General features: G+C 59.0%; 1 protein-coding gene across 1 annotated transcript in view; it reads left to right on the forward strand.

Moving 5' to 3' along the window:
* LOC142475739 (acid-sensing ion channel 1C-like) overlaps positions 1–18163 on the forward strand; it is a 41701-nt gene extending 23538 nt beyond the window's left edge. Inside the window, exons 4-6 of the mRNA XM_075581482.1 lie at positions 8142–8292; positions 17324–17409; positions 18083–18163. Coding sequence (XP_075437597.1) covers positions 8142–8292; positions 17324–17409; positions 18083–18163 — 318 coding nt within the window. The remainder of the gene's footprint in view (positions 1–8141; positions 8293–17323; positions 17410–18082) is intronic.
* Positions 18164–23738: the final 5575 nt, after the last annotated feature.

A 23738-nucleotide genomic window follows, 5' to 3' on the forward strand; every position in this document is an offset into this window, starting at 1 on the left:
CCATATAACCGCTCCCTATAACTCCTCCTATTACCCCATATAACCGCTCCCTATAACTCCTCCTATTACCCCATATACCCGCTCCCTATAACTCCTCCTATTACCCCATATAACCGCTCCCTATAACTCCTCCTATTACCCCATATAACCCCTCCCTATAACTCCTCCTATTGCCCCATATAACCGCTCCCTATAACTCCTCCTATTACCCCATATAACCGCTCCCTATAACTCCTCCTATTACCCCATATAACCCCTCCCTATAACTCCTCCTATTACCCCATATAACCGCTCCCTATAACTCCTATTACCCCATATAACCCCTCCCTATAACTCCTCCTATTACCCCATATAACCGCTCCCTATAACTCCTCCTTTTACCCCATATAACCGCTCCCTATAACTCCTCCTATTACCCCATATAACCGCTCCCTATAACTCCTCCTATTACCCCATATAACCGCTCCCTATAACTCCTCCTATTACCCCATATAACCCCTCCCTATAACTCCTCCTATTACCCCATATAACCCCTCCCTATAACTACTCCTATTACCCCATATAACCCCTCCCTATAACTCCTCCTATTACCCCATATAACCGCTCCCTATAACTCCTCCTATTACCCCATATAACCGCTCCCTATAACTCCTCCTATTACCCCATATACCCGCTCCCTATAACTCCTCCTATTACCCCATATACCCGCTCCCTATAACTCCTCCTATTACCCCATATAACCCCTCCCTATAACTCCTCCTATTACCCCATATAACCCCTCCCTATAACTCCTCCTATTGCCCCATATAACCGCTCCCTATAACTCCTCCTATTACCCCATATAACCGCTCCCTATAACTCCTCCTATTACCCCATATAACCCCTCCCTATAACTCCTCCTATTACCCCATATAACCCCTCCCTATAACTCCTCCTATTACCCCATATAACCCCTCCCTATAACTCCTCCTATTACCCCATATAACCTCTCCCTATAACTCCTCCTATTACCCCATATAACCCCTCCCTATAACTCCTCCTATTACCCCATATAACCGCTCCCTATAACTCCTCCTATTACCCCATATAACCTCTCCCTATAACTCCTCCTATTACCCCATATAACCCCTCCCTATAACTCCTCCTATTACCCCATATAACCGCTCCCTATAACTCCTCCTATTACCCCATTTACCCGCTCCCTATAACTCCTCCTATTACCCCATATAACCGCTCCCTATAACTCCTCCTATTACCCCATATAACCCCTCCCTATAACTCCTCCTATTGCCCCATATAACCGCTCCCTATAACTCCTCCTATTACCCCATATAACCGCTCCCTATAACTCCTCCTATTACCCCATATAACCCCTCCCTATAACTCCTCCTATTACCCCATATAACCTCTCCCTATAACTCCTCCTATTACCCCATATAACCTCTCCCTATAACTCCTCCTATTACCCCATATACCCGCTCCCTATAACTCCTCCTATTACCCCATATAACCGCTCCCTATAACTCCTCCTATTACCCCATATAACCCCTCCCTATAACTCCTCCTATTGCCCCATATAACCGCTCCCTATAACTCCTCCTATTACCCCATATAACCGCTCCCTATAACTCCTCCTATTACCCCATATAACCCCTCCCTATAACTCCTCCTATTACCCCATATAACCGCTCCCTATAACTCCTCCTATTACCCCATATAACCCCTCCCTATAACTCCTCCTATTACCCCATATAACCGCTCCCTATAACTCCTCCTATTACCCCATATAACCGCTCCCTATAACTCCTCCTATTACCCCATATAACCGCTCCCTATAACTCCTCCTATTACCCCATATAACCGCTCCCTATAACTCCTCCTATTACCCCATATAACCCCTCCCTATAACTCCTCCTATTGCCCCATATAACCGCTCCCAATAACTCCATCAGCCCTGTGTGTACATGTGTACAGTATGTGTGATGTGCAATGTGTATATATTCCCATATTCTGACATGGTGTTGTATCTCTCCCTCTCTCTGTTTGTCTGTTTCCGTGTGCCGTGTACCTGTCATGCTTCTCTGTGTTTCCGTGTACCTGTCATGCTTCTCTGTGTTTCCGTGTACCTGTCATGCTTCTCTGTGTTTCCGTGTACCTGTCATGCTTCTCTGTGTTTCCGTGTGCCGTGTACCTGTCATGCTTCTCTGTGTTTCCGTGTGCCGTGTACCTGTCATGCTTCTCTGTGTTTCCGTGTGCCGTGTACCTGTCATGCTTCTCTGTGTTTCCGTGTGCCGTGTACCTGTCATGCTTCTCTGTGTTTCCGTGTGCCGTGTACCTGTCATGCTTCTCTGTGTTTCCGTGTGCCGTGTACCTGACATGCTTCTCTGTGTTTCCATGTACCTGTCATGCTTCTCTGTGTTTCCGTGTGCTGTGTACCTGTCATGCTTCTCTGTGTTTCCGTGTGCCGTGTACCTGTCATGCTTCTCTGTGTTTCCGTGTGCCGTGTACCTGTCATGCTTCTCTGTGTTTCCGTGTGCCGTGTACCTGTCATGCTTCTCTGTGTTTCCGTGTGCCGTGTACCTGTCATGCTTCTCTGTGTTTCCGTGTGCCGTGTACCTGTCATGCTTCTCTGTGTTTCCGTGTGCCGTGTACCTGTCATGCTTCTCTGTGTTTCCGTGTGCCGTGTACCTGTCATGCTTCTCTGTGTTTCCGTGTGCTGTGTACCTGTCATGCTTCTCTGTGTTTCCGTGTGCTGTGTACCTGTCATGCTTCTCTGTGTTTCCGTGTGCCGTGTACCTGTCATGCTTCTCTGTGTTTCCGTGTGCCGTGTACCTGTCATGCTTCTCTGTGTTTCCGTGTGCCGTGTACCTGTCATGCTTCTCTGTGTTTCCGTGTGCCGTGTACCTGTCATGCTTCTCTGTGTTTCCGTGTGCCGTGTACCTGTCATGCTTCTCTGTATTTCCGTGTGCCGTGTACCTGTCATGCTTCGCTGTGTTTCCGTGTGCCGTGTACCTGTCATGCTTGTGTGGTATTGTGTTGCCCCGTGTTTGTGTGCATATTACCTGGTCTGTATCACGTGTCCTGTGTCTGTATTATCTGTCCCGTGTGTCTGTGCTATCTGACACATTGCGTGTGCCATGTTGTGTGTCTGTACATTCTGTCGTGCATTGCGTGTCCGTGTTCTGCGTGTGCCATGTCGTGCATTGCGTGTCCGTGTTCTGCGTGTGCCATGTCGTGCATTGCGTGTCCCGTGTTCTGCGTGTGGACTCACAGATGAGACGTCCTACGAGGCGGGGGTGAAGGTGCAGATTCACGGTCAGGCGGAGCCCCCCTTCATACATGAGCTGGGCTTCGGGGCAGCCCCTGGATTCCAGACCTTTGTGTCCACGCAGGAGCAGCGGGTAGGACCAGGCCGACGCCAAAGGGGGCCGCAATCGCTGACCGCTCCGTGTACATGCACACAGCACCCTCTGCTGGCCACCGCTAGCAGCACATGTCCCCGTGTCACACACATTGTCTGGGACACTTCTGCCGGTCACTGTGTCACCCTGAGGTTAGGGAAGGACAGACTCATATGGCCAGGGGCCACTAATGTGTGGTGGGACGTGACTAGGACACGGAATAGAGCGGGACGTTACTAGGACACGGGATCGCTGGGATAGAACGGGACGTTACTAGGACACGGGATCGCTGGGATAGAACGGGACGTTACTAGGACACGGGATCGCTGGGATAGAGCGGGACGTTATTAGGACACGGGATCGCTGGGATAGAGCGGGACGTTATTAGGACACGGGATCGCTGGGATAGAGCGGGACGTTATTAGGACACGGGATCGCTGGGATAGAACGGGACGTTACTAGGACACGGGATCGCTGGGATAGAGCGGGACGTTATTAGGACACGGGATCGCTGGGATAGAGCGGACGTTATTAGGACACGGGATCGCTGGGATAGGACGGGACGTTATTAGGACACGGGATCGCTGGGATAGAGCGGGACGTTATTAGGACACGGGATCGCTGGGATAGAACGGGACGTTATTAGGACACGGGATCGCTGGGATAGAGCGGGACGTTATTAGGACACGGGATCGCTGGGATAGAACGGGACGTTATTAGGACACGGGATCGCTGGGATAGAACGGGACGTTATTAGGACACGGGATCGCTGGGATAGAGCGGGACGTTACTAGGACACGGGATCGCTGGGATAGAGCGGGACGTTACTAGGACACGGGATCGCTGGGATAGAACGGGACGTTACTAGGACACGGGATCGCTGGGATAGAGCGGGACGTTATTAGGACACGGGATCGCTGGGATAGAACGGGACGTTATTAGGACACGGGATCGCTGGGATAGAACGGGACGTTATTAGGACACGGGATCGCTGGGATAGAGCGGGACGTTATTAGGACACGGGATCGCTGGGATAGAACGGGACGTTACTAGGACACGGGATCGCTGGGATAGAGCGGGACGTTATTAGGACACGGGATCGCTGGGATAGAGCGGGACGTTATTAGGACACGGGATCTCTGGGATAGAACGGGACGTTATTAGGACACGGGATCGCTGGGATAGAACGGGACGTTACTAGGACACGGGATCGCTGGGATAGAACGGGACGTTACTAGGACACGGGATCGCTGGGATAGAGCGGGACGTTATTAGGACACGGGATCGCTGGGATAGAGCGGGACGTTATTAGGACACGGGATCGCTGGGATAGAACGGGACGTTACTAGGACACGGGATCGCTGGGATAGAACGGGACGTTACTAGGACACGGGATCGCTGGGATAGAGCGGGACGTTATTAGGACACGGGATCGCTGGGATAGAGCGGGACGTTATTAGGACACGGGATCGCTGGGATAGAGCGGGACGTTACTAGGACACGGGATCGCTGGGATAGAGCGGGACGTTATTAGGACACGGGATCGCTGGGATAGAGCGGGACGTTATTAGGACACGGGATCGCTGGGATAGAGCGGGACGTTACTAGGACACGGGATCGCTGGGATAGAGCGGGACGTTATTAGGACACGGGATCGCTGGGATAGAACGGGACGTTATTAGGACACGGGATCGCTGGGATAGAGCGGGACGTTATTAGGACACGGGATCGCTGGGATAGAACGGGACGTTATTAGGACACGGGATCGCTGGGATAGAACGGGACGTTATTAGGACACGGGATCGCTGGGATAGAGCGGGACGTTACTAGGACACGGGATCGCTGGGATAGAGCGGGACGTTACTAGGACACGGGATCGCTGGGATAGAACGGGACGTTATTAGGACACGGGATCGCTGGGATAGAGCGGGACGTTATTAGGACACGGGATCGCTGGGATAGAACGGGACGTTATTAGGACACGGGATCGCTGGGATAGAGCGGGACGTTATTAGGACACGGGATCGCTGGGATAGAGCGGGACGTTATTAGGACACGGGATCGCTGGGATAGAGCGGGACGTTATTAGGACACGGGATCGCTGGGATAGAGCGGGACGTTATTAGGACACGGGATCGCTGGGATAGAACGGGACGTTATTAGGACACGGGATCGCTGGGATAGAGCGGGACGTTATTAGGACACGGGATCGCTGGGATAGAACGGGACGTTATTAGGACACGGGATCGCTGGGATAGAGCGGGACGTTATTAGGACACGGGATCGCTGGGATAGAGCGGGACGTTATTAGGACACGGGATCGCTGGGATAGAACGGGACGTTATTAGGACACGGGATCGCTGGGATAGAACGGGACGTTATTAGGACACGGGATCGCTGGGATAGAGCGGGACGTTATTAGGACACGGGATCGCTGGGATAGAGCGGGACGTTATTAGGACACGGGATCGCTGGGATAGAGCGGGACGTTATTAGGACACGGGATCGCTGGGATAGAGCGGGACGTTATTAGGACACGGGATCGCTGGGATAGAACGGGACGTTATTAGGACACGGGATCGCTGGGATAGAACGGGACGTTATTAGGACACGGGATCGCTGGGATAGAACGGGACGTTATTAGGACACGGGATCGCTGGGATAGAGCGGGACGTTATTAGGACACGGGATCGCTGGGATAGAGCGGGACGTTATTAGGACACGGGATCGCTGGGATAGAACGGGACGTTATTAGGACACGGGATCGCTGGGATAGAGCGGGACGTTATTAGGACACGGGATCGCTGGGATAGAGCGGGACGTTATTAGGACACGGGATAGCTGGGATAGAACGGGACGTTATTAGGACACGGGATCTCTGGGATAGAACGGGACGTTATTAGGACACGGGATAGCTGGGATAGAACGGGACGTTATTAGGACACGGGATCGCTGGGATAGAGCGGGACGTTATTAGGACACGGGATCGCTGGGATAGAACGGGACGTTATTAGGACACGGGATCGCTGGGATAGAGCGGGACGTAATTAGGACACGGGATCGCTGGGATAGAGCGGGACGTTATTAGGACACGGGATCGCTGGGATAGAGCGGGACGTTATTAGGACACGGGATCGCTGGGATAGAACGGGACGTTATTAGGACACGGGATAGAGCGGGACGTTATTAGGACACGGGATCGCTGGGATAGAGCGGGACGTTATTAGGACACGGGATCGCTGGGATAGAACGGGACGTTATTAGGACACGGGATCGCTGGGATAGAACGGGATATTATAGGACACAGGATCGCTGGGATAGAGCGGGACGTTATTAGGACACGGGATAGAGCGGGACGTTATTAGGACACGGGATCGCTGGGATAGAGCGGGACGTTATTAGGACACGGGATCGCTGGGATAGAACGGGACGTTATTAGGACACGGGATCGCTGGGATAGAGCGGACGTTATTAGGACACGGGATCGCTGGGATAGAGCGGGACGTTATTAGGACACGGGATCGCTGGGATAGAGCGGGACGTTATTAGGACACGGGATCGCTGGGATAGAACGGGACGTTATTAGGACACGGGATCGCTGGGATAGAGCGGGACGTTATTAGGACACGGGATCGCTGGGATAGAGCGGGACGTTATTAGGACACGGGATCTCTGGGATAGAACGGGACGTTATTAGGACACGGGATCGCTGGGATAGAACGGGACGTTATTAGGACACGGGATCGCTGGGATAGAACGGGACGTTATTAGGACACGGGATCGCTGGGATAGAGCGGGACGTTATTAGGACACGGGATCGCTGGGATAGAGCGGGACGTTAATAGGACACGGGATCGCTGGGATAGGACGGGACGTTATTAGGACACGGGATCGCTGGGATAGGACGGGACGTTATTAGGACACGGGATCGCTGGGATAGAACGGGACGTTATTAGGACACGGGATCGCTGGGATAGAACGGGACGTTATTAGGACACGGGATCGCTGGGATAGAACGGGACGTTATTAGGACACGGGATCGCTGGGATCGAACGGGACATTATTAGGACACGGGATCGCTGGGATAGAGCGGGACGTTATTAGGACACGGGATCGCTGGGATAGAGCGGGACGTTATTAGGACACGGGATCGCTGGGATAGAGCGGGACGTTATTAGGACACGGGATCGCTGGGATAGAACGGGACGTTATTAGGACACGGGATCGCTGGGATAGAACGGGATATTATAGGACACGGGATCGCTGGGATAGAACGGGATATTATAGGACACAGGATCGCTGGGATAGAGCGGGATATTATAGGATTGCCTTCAGGCACTAAAGGGTTTACATGTACCATAAGCCCACTACAAATATACAAAGCATTAAATCATCCTGCTCTCCTCCTCTCTCCCCCTTTCTGCTCTCCTCCTCTCTCCCCCTTTCTGCTCTCCTCCTCTCTCCCCCTTTCTGCTCTCCTCCTCTCTCCCCCTTTCTGCTCTCCTCCTCTCTCCTCCCCTTTCTGCTCTCCTCCTCTCTCCCCCCCTTTCTGCTCTCCTCCTCTCTCCCCCTTTCTGCTCTCCTCCTCTCTCCCCCTTTCTGCTCGACTCTCCATCTACACTCCCCCATTTCTCACTCTCCCTAGTCTCCAATTGCCCCCCCCTCCTCTCTTCTCCCCTCCACCCCTCTGTCTCTCTTCCCGCTGTCTCTGGTCGATCCTTAACCTCTCTCCCCCCTCAGCTGGTGTTCCTGCCCCCCCCTTGGGGTGACTGTAAATCCACCCCTTTGGACTCCCCCTTCTTTAAGACATACAGTATTACCGCGTGTCGCATCGACTGCGAAACGCGCTACGTGCAGGAGAAGTGCACCTGTAGGATGGTCCATATGCCAGGTGAGGGGAGGCTGGCACTGCCGCTGCTCGGGGGAGGGGAGGCTGGCACTGCCGCTGCCCAGGAGGGGAGGCTGGCACTGCCGCTGCTCGGGGGAGGGGAGGCTGGCACTGCCGCTGCTCGGGGGGAGGCTGGCACTGCCGCTGCTCGGGGGAGGGGAGGCTGGCACTGCCGCTGCTCGGGGGGAGGCTGGCACTGCCGCTGCTCGGGGGGAGGCTGGCACTGCCGCTGCTCGGGGGAGGGGAGGCTGGCACTGCCGCTGCTCGGGGGAGGGGAGGCTGGCACTGCCGCTGCTCGGGGGGAGGCTGGCACTGCCGCTGCTCGGGGCGAGGCTGGCACTGCCGCTGCTCGGGGGGAGGCTGGCACTGCCGCTGCTCGGGGGGAGGCTGGCACTGCCGCTGCTCGGGTGAGGGGAGGCTGGCACTGCCGCTGCTCGGGGGGAGGGGAGGCTGGCACTGCCGCTGCTCGGGGGGAGGGGAGGCTGGCACTGCCGCTGCCCAGGAGGGGAGGCTGGCACTGCCGCTGCCCAGGAGGGGAGGCTGGCACTGCCGCTGCTCAGGAGGGGAGGCTGGCACTGCCGCTGCTCGGGGGAAGGGAAGGCTGGCACTGCCGCTGCTCGGGGGAGGCTGGCACTGCCGCTGCTCGGGGGGAGGCTGGCACTGCCGCTGCCCAGGAGGGGAGGCTGGCACTGCCGCTGCCCAGGAGGGGAGGCTGGCACTGCCGCTGCCCAGGAGGGGAGGCTGGCACTGCTGCTGCCCAGGAGGGGAGGGGAGGCTGGCACTGCCGCTGCCCAGGAGGGGAGGCTGGCACTGCCGCTGCCCAGGAGGGGAGGCTGGCACTGCCGCTGCTCAGGAGGGGAGGCTGGCACTGCCGCTGCTCGGGGGAAGGGAAGGCTGGCACTGCCGCTGCTCGGGGGAGGCTGGCACTGCCGCTGCTCGGGGGGAGGCTGGCACTGCCGCTGCCCAGGAGGGGAGGCTGGCACTGCCGCTGCCCTGGAGGGGAGGCTGGCACTGCCGCTGCCCAGGAGGGGAGGCTGGCACTGCTGCTGCCCAGGAGGGGAGGGGAGGCTGGCACTGCCGCTGCTCGGGGGGAGGCTGGCACTGCCGCTGCTCGGGGGAGGGGAGGCTGGCACTGCCGCTGCTCAGGGGGAGGGGAGGCTGGCACTGCTGCTGCTCAGGGGGAGGGGAGGCTGGCACTGCTGCTGCTCAGGGGGAGGGGAGGCTGGCACTGCTGCTGCTCAGGGGGAGGGGAGGCTGGCACTGCCGCTGCTCAGGGGGAGGGGAGGCTGGCACTGCCGCTGCTCAGGGGGAGGGGAGGCTGGCACTGCCGCTGCCCAGGAGGGGAGGGTGGCACTGCCGCTGCCCAGGAGGGGAGGCTGGCACTGCCGCTGCTCAGGGGGAGGCTGGCACTGCCGCTGCTCAGGGGGAGGCTGGCACTGCCGCTGCTCAGGGGGAGGGGAGGCTGGCACTGCCGCTGCTCAGGGGGAGGGGAGGCTGGCACTGCCGCTGCTCGGGGGAGGGGAGGCTGGCACTGCCGCTGCTCGGGGGAAGGGAAGGCTGGCACTGCCGCTGCTCGGGGGAGGCTGGCACTGCCGCTGCTCGGGGGGAGGCTGGCACTGCCGCTGCCCAGGAGGGGAGGCTGGCACTGCCGCTGCCCAGGAGGGAAGGCTGGCACTGCCGCTGCCCAGGAGGGGAGGCTGGCACTGCTGCTGCCCAGGAGGGGAGGGGAGGCTGGCACTGCCGTTGCTCGGGGGGAGGCTGGCACTGCCGCTGCTCGGGGGAGGGGAGGCTGGCACTGCCGCTGCTCAGGGGGAGGGGAGGCTGGCACTGCTGCTGCTCAGGGGGAGGGGAGGCTGGCACTGCTGCTGCTCAGGGGGAGGGGAGGCTGGCACTGCCGCTGCTCAGGGGGAGGGGAGGCTGGCACTGCCGCTGCTCAGGGGGAGGGGAGGCTGGCACTGCCGCTGCTCAGGGGGGAGGCTGGCACTGCCGCTGCCCAGGAGGGGAGGGTGGCACTGCCGCTGCCCAGGAGGGGAGGGTGGCACTGCCGCTGCTCAGGGGGAGGGGAGGCTGGCACTGCCGCTGCTCAGGGGGAGGCTGGCACTGCCGCTGCTCAGGGGGAGGGGAGGCTGGCACTGCCGCTGCTCAGGGGGAGGGGAGGCTGGTACTGCCGCTGCTCAGGGGGGAGGCTGGCACTGCCGCTGCCCAGGAGGGGAGGGTGGCACTGCCGCTGCCCAGGAGGGAAGGCTGGCACTGCCGCTGCCCAGGAGGGGAGGCTGGCACTGCCGCTGCCCAGGAGGGGAGGCTGGCACTGCCGCTGCCCAGGAGGGGAGGCTGGCACTGCCGCTGCTCGGGGGGAGGCTGGCACTGCCGCTGCTCGGGGGGAGGCTGGCACTGCCGCTGCTCGGGGGGAGGCTGGCACTGCCGCTGCTCGGGGGGAGGCTGGCACTGCCGCTGCTCGGGGGGAGGCTGGCACTGCCGCTGCTCGGGGGGAGGCTGGCACTGCCGCTGCTCGGGTGAGGGGAGGCTGGCACTGCCGCTGCTCGGGGGGAGGGGAGGCTGGCACTGCCGCTGCCCAGGAGGGGAGGCTGGCACTGCCGCTGCCCAGGAGGGGAGGCTGGCACTGCCGCTGCCCAGGAGGGGAGGCTGGCACTGCCGCTGCTCGGGGGGAGGCTGGCACTGCCGCTGCTCGGGGGAAGGGAAAGCTGGCACTGCCGCTGCTCGGGGGAGGCTGGCACTGCCGCTGCTCGGGGGGAGGCTGGCACTGCCGCTGCCCAGGAGGGGAGGCTGGCACTGCCGCTGCCCAGGAGGGGAGGCTGGCACTGCCGCTGCCCAGGAGGGGAGGCTGGCACTGCTGCTGCCCAGGAGGGGAGGGGAGGCTGGCACTGCCGCTGCTCGGGGGGAGGCTGGCACTGCCGCTGCTCGGGGGAGGGGAGGCTGGCACTGCCGCTGCTCAGGGGGAGGGGAGGCTGGCACTGCTGCTGCTCAGGGGGAGGGGAGGCTGGCACTGCTGCTGCTCAGGGGGAGGGGAGGCTGGCACTGCCGCTGCTCAGGGGGAGGGGAGGCTGGCACTGCCGCTGCTCAGGGGGGAGGCTGGCACTGCCGCTGCCCAGGAGGGGAGGCTGGCACTGCCGCTGCTCAGGGGGAGGGGAGGCTGGCACTGCCGCTGCTCAGGGGGAGGCTGGCACTGCCGCTGCTCAGGGGGAGGGGAGGCTGGCACTGCCGCTGCTCAGGGGGAGGGGAGGCTGGCACTGCCGCTGCTCGGGGGAGGGGAGGCTGGCACTGCCGCTGCTCGGGGGAAGGGAAGGCTGGCACTGCCGCTGCTCGGGGGAGGCTGGCACTGCCGCTGCTCGGGGGGAGGCTGGCACTGCCGCTGCCCAGGAGGGGAGGCTGGCACTGCCGCTGCCCAGGAGGGAAGGCTGGCACTGCCGCTGCCCAGGAGGGGAGGCTGGCACTGCTGCTGCCCAGGAGGGGAGGGGAGGCTGGCACTGCCGTTGCTCGGGGGGAGGCTGGCACTGCCGCTGCTCGGGGGAGGGGAGGCTGGCACTGCCGCTGCTCAGGGGGAGGGGAGGCTGGCACTGCTGCTGCTCAGGGGGAGGGGAGGCTGGCACTGCTGCTGCTCAGGGGGAGGGGAGGCTGGCACTGCCGCTGCTCAGGGGGAGGGGAGGCTGGCACTGCCGCTGCTCAGGGGGAGGGGAGGCTGGCACTGCCGCTGCTCAGGGGGGAGGCTGGCACTGCCGCTGCCCAGGAGGGGAGGGTGGCACTGCCGCTGCCCAGGAGGGGAGGGTGGCACTGCCGCTGCTCAGGGGGAGGGGAGGCTGGCACTGCCGCTGCTCAGGGGGAGGCTGGCACTGCCGCTGCTCAGGGGGAGGGGAGGCTGGCACTGCCGCTGCTCAGGGGGAGGGGAGGCTGGCACTGCCGCTGCTCAGGGGGGAGGCTGGCACTGCCGCTGCCCTGGAGGGGAGGGTGGCACTGCCGCTGCCCAGGAGGGAAGGCTGGCACTGCCGCTGCCCAGGAGGGGAGGCTGGCACTGCCGCTGCCCAGGAGGGGAGGCTGGCACTGCCGCTGCCCAGGAGGGGAGGCTGGCACTGCCGCTGCTCGGGGGGAGGCTGGCACTGCCGCTGCTCGGGGGGAGGCTGGCACTGCCGCTGCTCGGGGGGAGGCTGGCACTGCCGCTGCTCGGGGGGAGGCTGGCACTGCCGCTGCTCGGGGGGAGGCTGGCACTGCCGCTGCTCGGGGGGAGGCTGGCACTGCCGCTGCTCGGGGGGAGGCTGGCACTGCCGCTGCTCGGGGGAGGGGAGGCTGGCACTGTCACTGCTCGGTGGGAGGCTGGCACTGCCGCTGCTCGGGGGGAGGCTGGCGCTGCCGCTGCTCGGGGGAGGCTGGCGCTGCTGCTGCTCGGGGGGAGGCTGGCACTGTCGCTGCTCGGGGGAAGGGAAGGCTGGCACTGCCGCTGCTCGGGGGAGGCTGGCACTGCCGCTGCTCGGGGGAAGGCTGGCACTGCCGCTGCTCGGGGGAAGGCTGGCACTGCCGCTGCTCGGGGGGAGGCTGGCACTGCCGCTGCTCGGGGGGAGGCTGGCACTGCCGCTGCTCGGGGGGAGGCTGGCACTGCCGCTGCTCGGGGGGAGGCTGGCACTGCCGCTGCTCGGGGGGAGGCTGGCACTGCCGCTGCTCGGGGGGAGGGGAGGATGGCACTGCCGCTGCTCGGGGGGAGGGAAGGCTGGCACTGCCGCTGCTCGGGGGAAGGGAAGGCTGGCACTGCCGCTGCTCGGGGGAAGGCTGGCACTGCCGCTGCTCGGGGGAAGGCTGGCACTGCCGCTGCCTGGTGGGGAGGCTGGCACTGCCGCTGTTCGGGGGGAGGCTGGCACTGCCGCTGCTCGGGGGGAGGCTGGCACTGCCGCTGCTCGGGGGGAGGCTGGCACTGCCGCTGCTCGGGGGGAGGCTGGCACTGCCGCTGCTCGGGGGGAGGCTGGCACTGCCGCTGCTCGGGGGGAGGCTGGCACTGCCGCTGCTCGGGGGGAGGGGAGGCTGGCACTGCCGCTGCTCGGGGGGAGGCTAGCACTGCCGCTGCTCGGGGGGAGGCTGGCACTGCCGCTGCTCGGGGGGAGGCTGGCACTGCCGCTGCTCGGGGGGAGGCTGGCACTGCCGCTGCTCGGGGGGAGGCTGCTACTGCCGCTGCTCGGGGGGAGGCTGCTACTGCCGCTGCTCGGGGGGAGGCAGCTACTGCCGCTGCTCGGGGGGAGGCTGCTACTGCCGCTGCTCGGGGGGGAGGGGAGGCTGGCACTGCCGCTGCTCGGGGGGGAGGGGAGGCTGGCACTGCCGCTGCTCGGGGGAAGGGGAGGCTGGCACTGCCGCTGCTCGGGGGAAGGGGAGGCTGGCACTGCCGCTGCTCGGGGGAAGGGGAGGCTGGCACTGCGCTGCTCGGGGGGAGGCTGCCGCTGCTCGGGGGGAGGGGAGGCTGGCACTGTCGCTGCTCGGGGGGAGGGGAGGCTGGCACTGCCGCTGCTCGGGGGAAGGGGAGGTTGGCACAGCCCCTTCTCAGGGATAGAGAGGGGGGAGACTGGCACTGACACTGCCCGGTTAGGAGGGGGAGAGAGGGGAGGCTGGCTCTGCCCCTTCTCAGGGAGAGAGAGGGGGGAGACTGGCACTGACACTGCCCAGTTAGGAGGGGGAGAGAGGGGAGGCTGGCTCTGCCCCTTCTCAGGGAGAGAGAGGGGGGAGACTGGCACTGACACTGCCTGGTTAGGAGGGGGAGAGAGGGGAGGCTGGCTCTGCCCCTTCTCAGGGAGAGAGAGGGGGGAGGCACTGACACTGCCCGGTTAGGGCGGGGAGAGGGGAGGCTGGCTCTGCCCCATCTCAGGGAGAGAGAGGGGGGAGACTGGCACTGACACTGCCTGGTTAGGAGGGGGAGAGAGGGGAGGCTGGCTCTGCCCCTTCTCAGGGAGAGAGAGTGGGGAGACTGGCACTGACACTGCCCGGTTAGGAGGGGGAGAGGGGAGGCTGGCTCTGCCCCTTCTCAGGGAGGGAGACTGGCACTGACACTGCCCGGTTAGGAGGGGGAGAGAGGGGAGGCTGGCTCTGCCCCTTCTCAGGGAGAGAGAGGAGGGAGACTGGCACTGACACTGCCTGGTTAGGAGGGGGAGAGAGGGGAGGCTGGCTCTGCCCCTTCTCAGGGAGAAAGAGGGGGGAGACTGGCACTGACACTGCCCGGTTAGGAGGGGGAGAGAGGGGAGGCTGGCTCTGCCCCTTCTCAGGGAGAGAGAGGAGGGAGACTGGCACTGACACTGCCTGGTTAGGAGGGGGAGAGAGGGGAGGCTGGCTCTGCCCCTTCTCAGGGAGAGAGAGGGGGGAGACTGGCACTGACACTGCCCGGTTAGGAGGGGGAGAGAGGGGAGGCTGGCTCTGCCCCTTCTCAGGGAGAGCGAGGGGGGAGACTGGCACTGACACTGCCCGGTTAGGAGCGGGAGTGAGGGGAGGCTGGCTCTGCCCCTTCTCAGGGAGAGAGAGGGGGGAGACTGGCACTGACACTGCCTGGTTAGGAGGGGGAGAGAGGGGAGGCTGGCTCTGCCCCTTCTCAGGGAGAGAGAGGGGGGAGACTGGCACTGACACTGCCCGGTTAGGAGGGGGAGAGGGGAGGCTGGCTCTGCCCCTTCTCAGGGAGAGAGAGGGGGAGACTGGCACTGACCGGTTAGGAGGGGGAGAGAGGAGGCTGGCTCTGCCCCATCTCAGGGAGAGAGAGGGGGGAGACCGGCACTGACACTGCCCGGTTAGGAGGGGGGGAGAGGGGAGGCTGGCTCTGCCCCTTCTCAGGGAGAGAGAGGGGGGAGACTGGCACTGACACTGCCCGGTTAGGAGGGGGAGAGAGGGGAGGCTGGCTCTGCCCCATCTCAGGGAGAGAGAGGGGGGAGACCGGCACTGACACTGCCCGGTTAGGAGGGGGGGAGAGGGGAGGCTGGCTCTGCCCCTTCTCAGGGAGAGAGAGGGGGGAGACTGGCACTGACACTGCCCGGTTAGGAGGGGGAGAGAGGGGAGGCTGGCTCTGCCCCTTCTCAGGGAGAGAGAGGGGGGAGACTGGCACTGACACTGCCCGGTTAGGAGGGGGAAAGAGGGAAGGCTGGCTCTGCCCCTTCTCAGGGAGAGAGAGGGGGGAGACTGGCACTGACACTGCCTGGTTAGGAGGGGGAGAGAGGGGAGGCTGGCTCTGCCCCTTCTTAGGGAGAGAGAGGAGGGAGACTGGCACTGACACTGCCCGGTTAGGAGGGGGAGAGAGGGGAGGCTGGCTCTGCCCCTTCTCAGGGAGAGAGAGGGGGGAGACTGGCACTGACACTGCCTGGTTAGGAGGGGGAGAGAGGGGAGGCTGGCTCTGCCCCATCTCAGGGAGAGAGAGGAGGGAGACTGGCACTGACACTGCCCGGTTAGGAGAGGGAGAGAGGGGAGGCTGGCTCTGCCCCTTCTTAGGGAGAGAGAGGAGGGAGACTGGCACTGACACTGCCCGGTTAGGAGGGGGAGAGAGGGGAGGCTGGCTCTGCCCCTTCTCAGGGAGAGAGAGGGGGGAGGCACTGACACTGCCTGGTTAGGAGGGGGAAAGAGGGAAGGCTGGCTCTGCCCCTTCTCAGGGAGAGAGAGGGGGGAGACTGGCACTGACACTGCCCGGTTACGAGGGGGAGAGAGGGGAGGCTGGCTCTGCCCCTTCTCAGGGATAGAGAGGGGGGAGACAGGCACTGACACTGCCTGGTTAGGAGGGGGAGAGAGGGGAGGCTGGCTCTGCCCCTTCTCAAGGAGAGAGAGGGGGAAGACTGGCACTGACACTGCCCGGTTAGGAGGGGGAGAGAGGGGAGGCTGGCTCTGCCCCTTCTCAGGGAGAGAGAGGGGTGAGACTGGCACTGACACTGCCCGGTTAGGAGGGGGAGAAAGGGGAGGCTGGCTCTGCCCCTTCTCAGGGAGAGAGAGGAGGGAGACTGGCACTGACACTGCCTGGTTAGGAGGGGGAGAGAGGGGAGGCTGGCTCTGCCCCATCTCAGGGAGAGAGAGGGGGGAGACTGGCACTGACACTGCCCGGTTAGGAGGGGGAGAGAGGGGAGGCTGGCTCTGCTTCTACTTGGAGTGATAGAGGGGGAAGCTGGAACTGCCGCTGCCTGGGGAAGAGGAGGGGAGGCTGGCACTGCCACTGTCCAGGGGAGAGGGAAGGGAGGCTGGCACTGCCTGTAGGAGAGGCTGCCACTGCCCAGGAGAGAGAGAGGGGAGGTTGGCACTGCCTGGGGAAGAGAGAGAGGGGATGTTGTTATTGCCCTCTACCCAGGCAGAGTGTGGGGAGGCTGGCACTGCCCCATCAAGGGATAGTGATGGAGGAGGCTGGCTTTACCACTGCCCAGGGAGGGGGTTGGGAGGCTGGCACTACCACTGCCAGGTGAGAGGTAGGCGAGGCTGTCACTGCTGCTGCCCAGGTGAGAGGGAGCAGAGGCTGACACTGACGCTTCCTGAGGTAGAGAGGGAGGGGAGCCTGGTACTGCCACAGCCCGGGGAAGAGTGGGAGGGAAGGCTGGCACTGCCACTGCCCAAGGGAGAGGGGAGGCTGGCACTGCCCTGGGGAGTGGGAGAAGGGGTTGGCACTGATGCTGCTCATGGGAGAGGGAGGTGAGGCTGGCACTGACACTGCCCAAGGGAGAAGGGAGGCTGGCACTGCCCTGCCCAAGGGAGAGGGAGTGAAGGCCGGCACTGCCGCTGCCTGGGGTGGTTGGCACTGTCGCTGCCCGAGGGAGGGGAGTTTGGCACTAATGCATCCTTGGAGAGATGAGAAGATTGGCACTGCCACAGAGGCAAGGCTGGCACTGTCGCTGTATGGGGGAGAGGGAGAGGAGGCTGGCACTGCTTCTGCCCATGGGAGTCGGAGGGGTAGTTGGCACTGCTTGTCTGTGGGATAGGGAGGGGAGGCTGGCACTGACTGCACGGGGGGGAGGTTGGCACTGATGCTGCCCGGGGGAGAGGGGAGGCTGGCCAGTGAGCAGGGATATTAACTCCTTCCTCTCCGCTATTGCAGGTAATGCCACAGTATGCAGCCCGGAGCAATACAAGGACTGTGCTGACAAGGCTCTGGGTGAGATATATCTGCACATATGGGGGGCTGTGAGAGAGATCTATCTATCGATAGAGATATATGGGGCAGTGATATATACAGGGGGCAGTGATATATACAGGGGGCAGTGATATATACAGGGGGCAGTGATAGATACAGGGGGCAGTGATAGATACAGGGGGCAGTGATATATACACAGGGGGCAGTGATATATACAGGGGGCAGTGATATATACAGGGGGCAGTGATAGATACAGGGGGCAGTGATAGATACAGGGGGCAGTGATAGATACAGGGGGCAGTGATAGATACAGGGGGCAGTGATTGATAGATACAGGGGGCAGTGATTGATAGATACAGGGGGCAGTGATAGATACAGGGGGCAGTGATTGTCACGAGAGATCAGGACTCATACAGTTGAGTTCTGTGGTCTTCACAATAGAGACCTCACTCAGGACAGATATTCCCTGAAGAATAATCGGTGCTGAGCCTTGCGATCCCACCTCTGCCACCAGAAAATAGCCTGTCACGGGAGACAAGGACTAATACCAGGGATCAATGTCGCCAGACAGAACACGGGAGTTTATAAAATTAATTTATTGTCAAATAGTATCCACAGTTGACATATAAACAGACAACACACATACTCACACCTGGGGATACCCTGCAGGCCTAGTCATAGGGACCTCCCGAAGGAGATTTCTCCTGTTATCCTCCACTGCAGTGCTTACAGGAACTTGTCTTGGACCTGACCAGACTGGACCTCCTGCCTAGAACCGGTACAGGAACTGGCACTGCAGCTTGAATCCTCTCAGCCAAAGAGAACTAACAGCCCGAGCTAAGCAGAAGCTGACTAGAGGTCTCACTCCACCCCTTGTTATACGCTAAACCCACCATATTGCAACATTCAGGGCCATGTGCTGTCTACATGCCAGGCCCTGATTGGTGGGTGGGTAGGAAGGTGCAGCCTACATGCCCAGCCCCTGATTGGTGGGTAGGAAGGTACAGCCTACATTCCCGGCCCTGATTGGTGGGTAGGAAGGTGCTGCCTACATGCCCAGGCCTTGATTGATGGGTAGGAAGGTGCTGCCTACATGCCCAGGTCCTGATTGGTGGGTTGGAAGGTGCTGCCTACATGCCCAGGCCCTGATTGGTGGGTAGGAAGGTGCTGCCTACATGCCCAGGCCCTGATTGGTGGGTAGGAAGGTGCTGCCTACATGCCCGGCCCCTGATTGGTGGGTAGGAAGGTGCTGCCTACATGCCCAGGTCCTGATTGGTGGGTTGGAAGGTGCTGCCTACATGCCCAGGCCCTGATTGGTGGGTAGGAAGGTGCTGCCTACATGCCCAGGCCCTGATTGGTGGGTAGGAAGGTGCTGCCTACATGCCCAGCCCCTGATTGGTGGGTAGGAAGGTGCTCCCTACATGCCCAGCCCCTGATTGGTGGGTAGGAAGGTGCTGGCTACATGCCCGGCCCCTGATTGGTGGGTAGGAAGGTGCTGGCTACGTGCTCAGGCCCTGATTGGTGAGTAGAAACGCAACATTAAAAAGAGCAACATACAAACTGCTAAATAGTTACATGGAAAGGTCGCAGACAGTTTTGCAACTTTCCAACTGAACATAAAGTTACCCCTTGTCCCTGAAGTGCTAGAATCAGGCAAATTATATATATATATATATATATATATATATATATATATATATATTTATATTTATTGTGATGCCGACACCACATTGCAGTCTCTTTTGTCCCAAATGAGGCAGGAAACACTGTATTTCTCTATACTTGGGGTTTATTTACAAGGATAAATAATATGAATAGGCCCACCGTCCCTTTGAGAAAACCAAATAATAAAATCAAATCCTATTTCCTTTAGGAAAGCTAACTACACATTTCAGCAGAAACCCTTACTAACCCGGCTGCCAGCTAAGCCAGTTGTCAGCCCCAAAACATGTACATTGCATACAAAGTCTCTGAAGATAATAACAAAGCGCTTGCCTTATCTTTAGTTCTTTAAGGTCCTCTGCAACCAGACGTCACTGCTTCAGCACAGCTCTCTCAGCAGTGTCTCTCAGACTTCTTTTACCAGCCTCCATTAGCTGGGGAGCTCCTCTGTCTCATCCCTTCTCTGGGATAAACTGTCTCTCTGTGCCTTGCAGCTTCCAGCCTTTTAAAGCACTTCCTGACTATTCAGAACAGGTTGATTAGCTTCATTTGTTATCACCTGAATAGCCTTTCCAAGGAGGATTAAATTAACTCTTTGTGGTGAAAAAGTCCAATAGCTTCCCCATTCAGCCCCTAGAGGACAGCGATGGCACCACAATATATATATATATATTATACACACACACACAGGGTACGTCTATTCTGCCTTTCTTTCCCCACCGTGTTATGTAAGTCCTGTTATCTGCAGGCAGTAATAGGTTAATTCTATTGCTTTGTGCCCCACCCTTGTTCCTCTATGATGGACAAGAGTAAGGTGGTGAAACATGGCATGTGTAAGCCTATCAGGAATAGGTATAGATCATGAGCCCACCCCTCCTGTCTTAATTAGGGGAATGCCAAATTTAGTCCTCAGTCCTGCTTGAGCTCTTGAAGAGAGAGGAAGCACAGAGCTGTGAGTCTCTCCTATGGCAGGATGAGCGTGCTCACCCCCAGCCTCTGAGTTGGGGAAACAACAGATTCAGCCTGATGCCCTATACTACCAGGGGCAAAGCACCATCCAGAGGAAGGGAACCTCTGAGACCGTTGGGGGGGAAACAGTGGTATATATATATAGTTAAGTTATGGTGAGTAAAAAAAGTGACAAAAACCCTCCACAACAAAGCATATAGCAATTAGTCCTGTATGCTCATTTGCATGTCTTAGGCAGGTCTGCAACCCCACCTTTCACCATTATCACCCAGCACACAGCACTTCCACTGCAGCAAGGGATTCTGGGAAATGACATGCAAATGGGCACACAGTGTCACCTTTTGCTTCAAAATCATTTTTAACATGGTTCCCTATAGGCTTAAGCTTGCTGCATGGCCACAGCTTTAAGCACAGCCAGGGTTAAGGTGCATAGCCAGAAAACCACCCACAGTCCTGCCGGGAAAGTCCATCGGCATTGCCGTGCTCACTCCCTTTTTTGTGCTGAACGGTAAAGTCATATTCTTAGAGGGTCAGACTCCACCGCAGCAGCTTTGCGTTATCCCCTGACACCTGCCGTAACCAGCTCAGGGGGTTGGCGGCCATACACATACGGTTGGGGTTTCCTTAGGCCCATACTATAGCCAAACACTCTCAACCGTAGCATAAGCAGCCTCCAGATCTAATAACTTGCTGCTCAGGTACACGATTGGGTGTTCAACCCCATCGCCCCCCACCTGACTCAGCACGGCACCAATGCCAAAGTGAGAGGCATCAGTCTGAATCAGGCACCGCTTATCATAGTCGGGAGCTGCTAGGATCGGAGCGCTTGCCAGGGCAGCTTTGAGAGCTGAGAAGGCACTCACACTCCGGTGACCAGGTTACCGTGCGAGGGAGCCTCTTTTTAGTCTGGTTGGTCAAGGGTTTGGCCAGGGCACTGTAATTGGGTGCAAACTTGTGGTAATACCCAGGGGTCCCCAGAAAGGCTAGCACCTTTTTCTTGGTCATTGGCCACCCCACAATGGCTTCCACTTGGTGGGCTCTGGCTTGAGATGCCCCCTGCCTACCCTGTGCCCGAGGTATACAACCTCTGCCATACCTATTTGGCACTTTGTGACGGTGAAGGGGTACCCAGGGATTTGGCCCGGCTGGGTGCCCCTGAGCTATATTGGGGAATTCTAAACTGTCAGCTCTGCAACCCAATCATGGCAGAAACACTGTGTCTTGTGATAAAACTGTATATGTGTGTCTTATTATTCCAGGAGTGTTAAGCAGCGGACATTTCCCTGCTTCAGCACAGACCAGAATAGTAAGACCAGGGGGTTCAGAGTAAAGTAATTTTTAAGATTATGTGTATAACTGTGGCAGTGTTTCCATGTAAGCGCGTGAAAGGACAAATGGTTTTAAAACACAGCAGCTCGCAGCATAGCAGGCGGCGTTTTGCTAACTTTCGCTAGGAAGCTCCTAGCGCCGTGAGATTTGCTGTGAGCGCCGGTCGGGTAAAATCAGGAACTATCCTGTCGCGTAATTTTTATAGAGTTATATAAAAAATGGATGAATTAAACTCCCCCTATTTTAATTGTACCAACATGTTGGGCATATGGGATTTTCATCTAACATGCCAGAGCCAGAGTGGCTACTCCAAGCTTCAAAGGCGATCCAGGATATGGAGGTGTTAAACCTTTTGTTAGCAACAGCTTCAAAGGCGATCCAGGATATGGAGGTGTTAAACCTTTTGTTAGCAACAGCTTCAAAGGCGATCCAGGATATGGAGGTGTTAAACCTTTTGTTAGCAACAGCTTCAAAGGCGATACAGGATATGTAGGTGTTAAACCTTTTTGTTAGCAAGGAGGAGAATTTCAAAGCCACCCTGGCAAATGGCTGCTCTGCCCAGACTGAGGGGCGCCAGGTAGAGGGGACGGGCCTCATATGCTAAGCAGCCAAGGTGCAAAGTTGGCACATGCCCAGAGCAAACTGAGAAGCCCCTCTGCCAGGTTTGAAAAGTAGTGGCAACTCCGTGATAGGAGGAAGGGATTATTTCCACAGAGTATATTGGCTGCATGGGTTAAGTATAGGCCTGTGACCCAGCAGCCCATGGGGAAGCAGTTACATCATGTAATAAGATTCACCATGCAGTTAAAGATCCATCCCGTAACCAGACTTAACAGCGTAACTAGTAAGTGTATTTTTCGTTGTAATTGGAAATCAAGCTGTGTATGTTAATTCTGTAAATAAATCACAATTTATTTTATCTCTTGCTTTGCTCAATCAAAGGATCCGGGTATTTTGGTGTTAAAAGCATTGGTCTTCCGTGACACACTTGGCCGGCTTTAGCGTTAGCCCGGCCTCCTGGTTGCGGGCTAGGACTGCTGCTGCATGGGTAAGATGGTCAACCCAGGAAATACTAAACACCACCAAGTCGTCCAAGTACGCCCGAGCATACCCCTTCATTCCATTCCATTGACCAGATGCTGGAAGGTAGCCGGTGCGTTCATCCCAAATGGCATGACGGAAAATTATTACAAGCCACTTGGGGTGGTGAAGTCTGACTATTCCTGTGCCTCCTGGATCAATGGGATCTGCCAGTACTCATGGCACAGATCATTGGTGGTCAGATACCTTGCACCGGCGAGCTCATCTAACAGCTCATCCACCCGAGGCATGGGATGGGAATCCAAATGGTCTGGGCATTTAACTTCCGGTAGTCTATGCAGAACCAGGTGATTCCGTCCTTTTGGGGACAAGGCCCATTGGCGAGGCCCAGGGACTCTGCGACCTGGAGATCACCCCCATCTCCAACATTTCCTCAATCTCCTTCTCCATGCTCTGCTTTACCGCCACAGACACCCGGTACGCTGACTTACGAAGGGGCCTCTGATCACCAGTGTTGACCAGATGATCAGTGAGGTGAGTCTGTCCCGGCTTGTCCGTGAGCAGACTCCCATACCTTCCTAGCAACTCTCGCTTCTGCTGGGAAGCTGCAAGCTGAAACTCTATCCTCACCTCCTCTACAGAGCCTCTGCCTGGCCACTAGGAGATCGAGCAGAGATCTGCTTGCCACATCTCCCGATAGTGGGCTACACACCGCCATCACCACCGGCCCAATCACATGATATTATTTTAACAGCTTAAAATGTGGTAGCTTTGATATCTACCCAACTCCTGATCCAGAGCTACCACGCAATTTGACTCGTTCACCCACCAGATTACCTGATACGGGCAGGACCAGGCACCTATGAGTTTGTTCTGGCGAGTCGGCTTCAGAACAAGCACCTGCTGCCCCTGGATGAACTCTACAACTACGAGCGTTTCTATCATACCAGTGTTTCTGCCTGATCTGAGCTCCCTTGCTCTAACCCAATCAGATCTGCCAACCGATCTGAGCTCTACCACATACTGGAGCTCCATCACATCTGTTGTGGTGGTCTCCCCCTCCCCCCCATCCCAAACCGGTCAAGCGGTCCACAGACCCGGCACCCATAAAAAAGCTCAATGGGTGAGACTCCTGTGACACCTCGCTGTATGCGAACAGTAGGTGCTGTAGGTACTGTATGCTTCCCAGTCCCCATCCTTGGGCCTCCACAAATGCCCGCAGCATCTGTTTCAGGGTGCCATTGAACCACTCACGCTGTCCGTTGGTTTGAGGGTGATAGGGGGGCATGCGGAGAGGGGTCGCAGAGACTCTGGAGCTGCTCAATCATGAACTGTGCTCACTGGTCAGTCAGGATCTCACTAGGGAAACCTACCCTAG

This window comes from Ascaphus truei, unplaced genomic scaffold (genome assembly GCF_040206685.1).
Source record: "Ascaphus truei isolate aAscTru1 unplaced genomic scaffold, aAscTru1.hap1 HAP1_SCAFFOLD_1356, whole genome shotgun sequence".
NCBI classification, from domain to species: domain Eukaryota; kingdom Metazoa; phylum Chordata; class Amphibia; order Anura; family Ascaphidae; genus Ascaphus; species Ascaphus truei.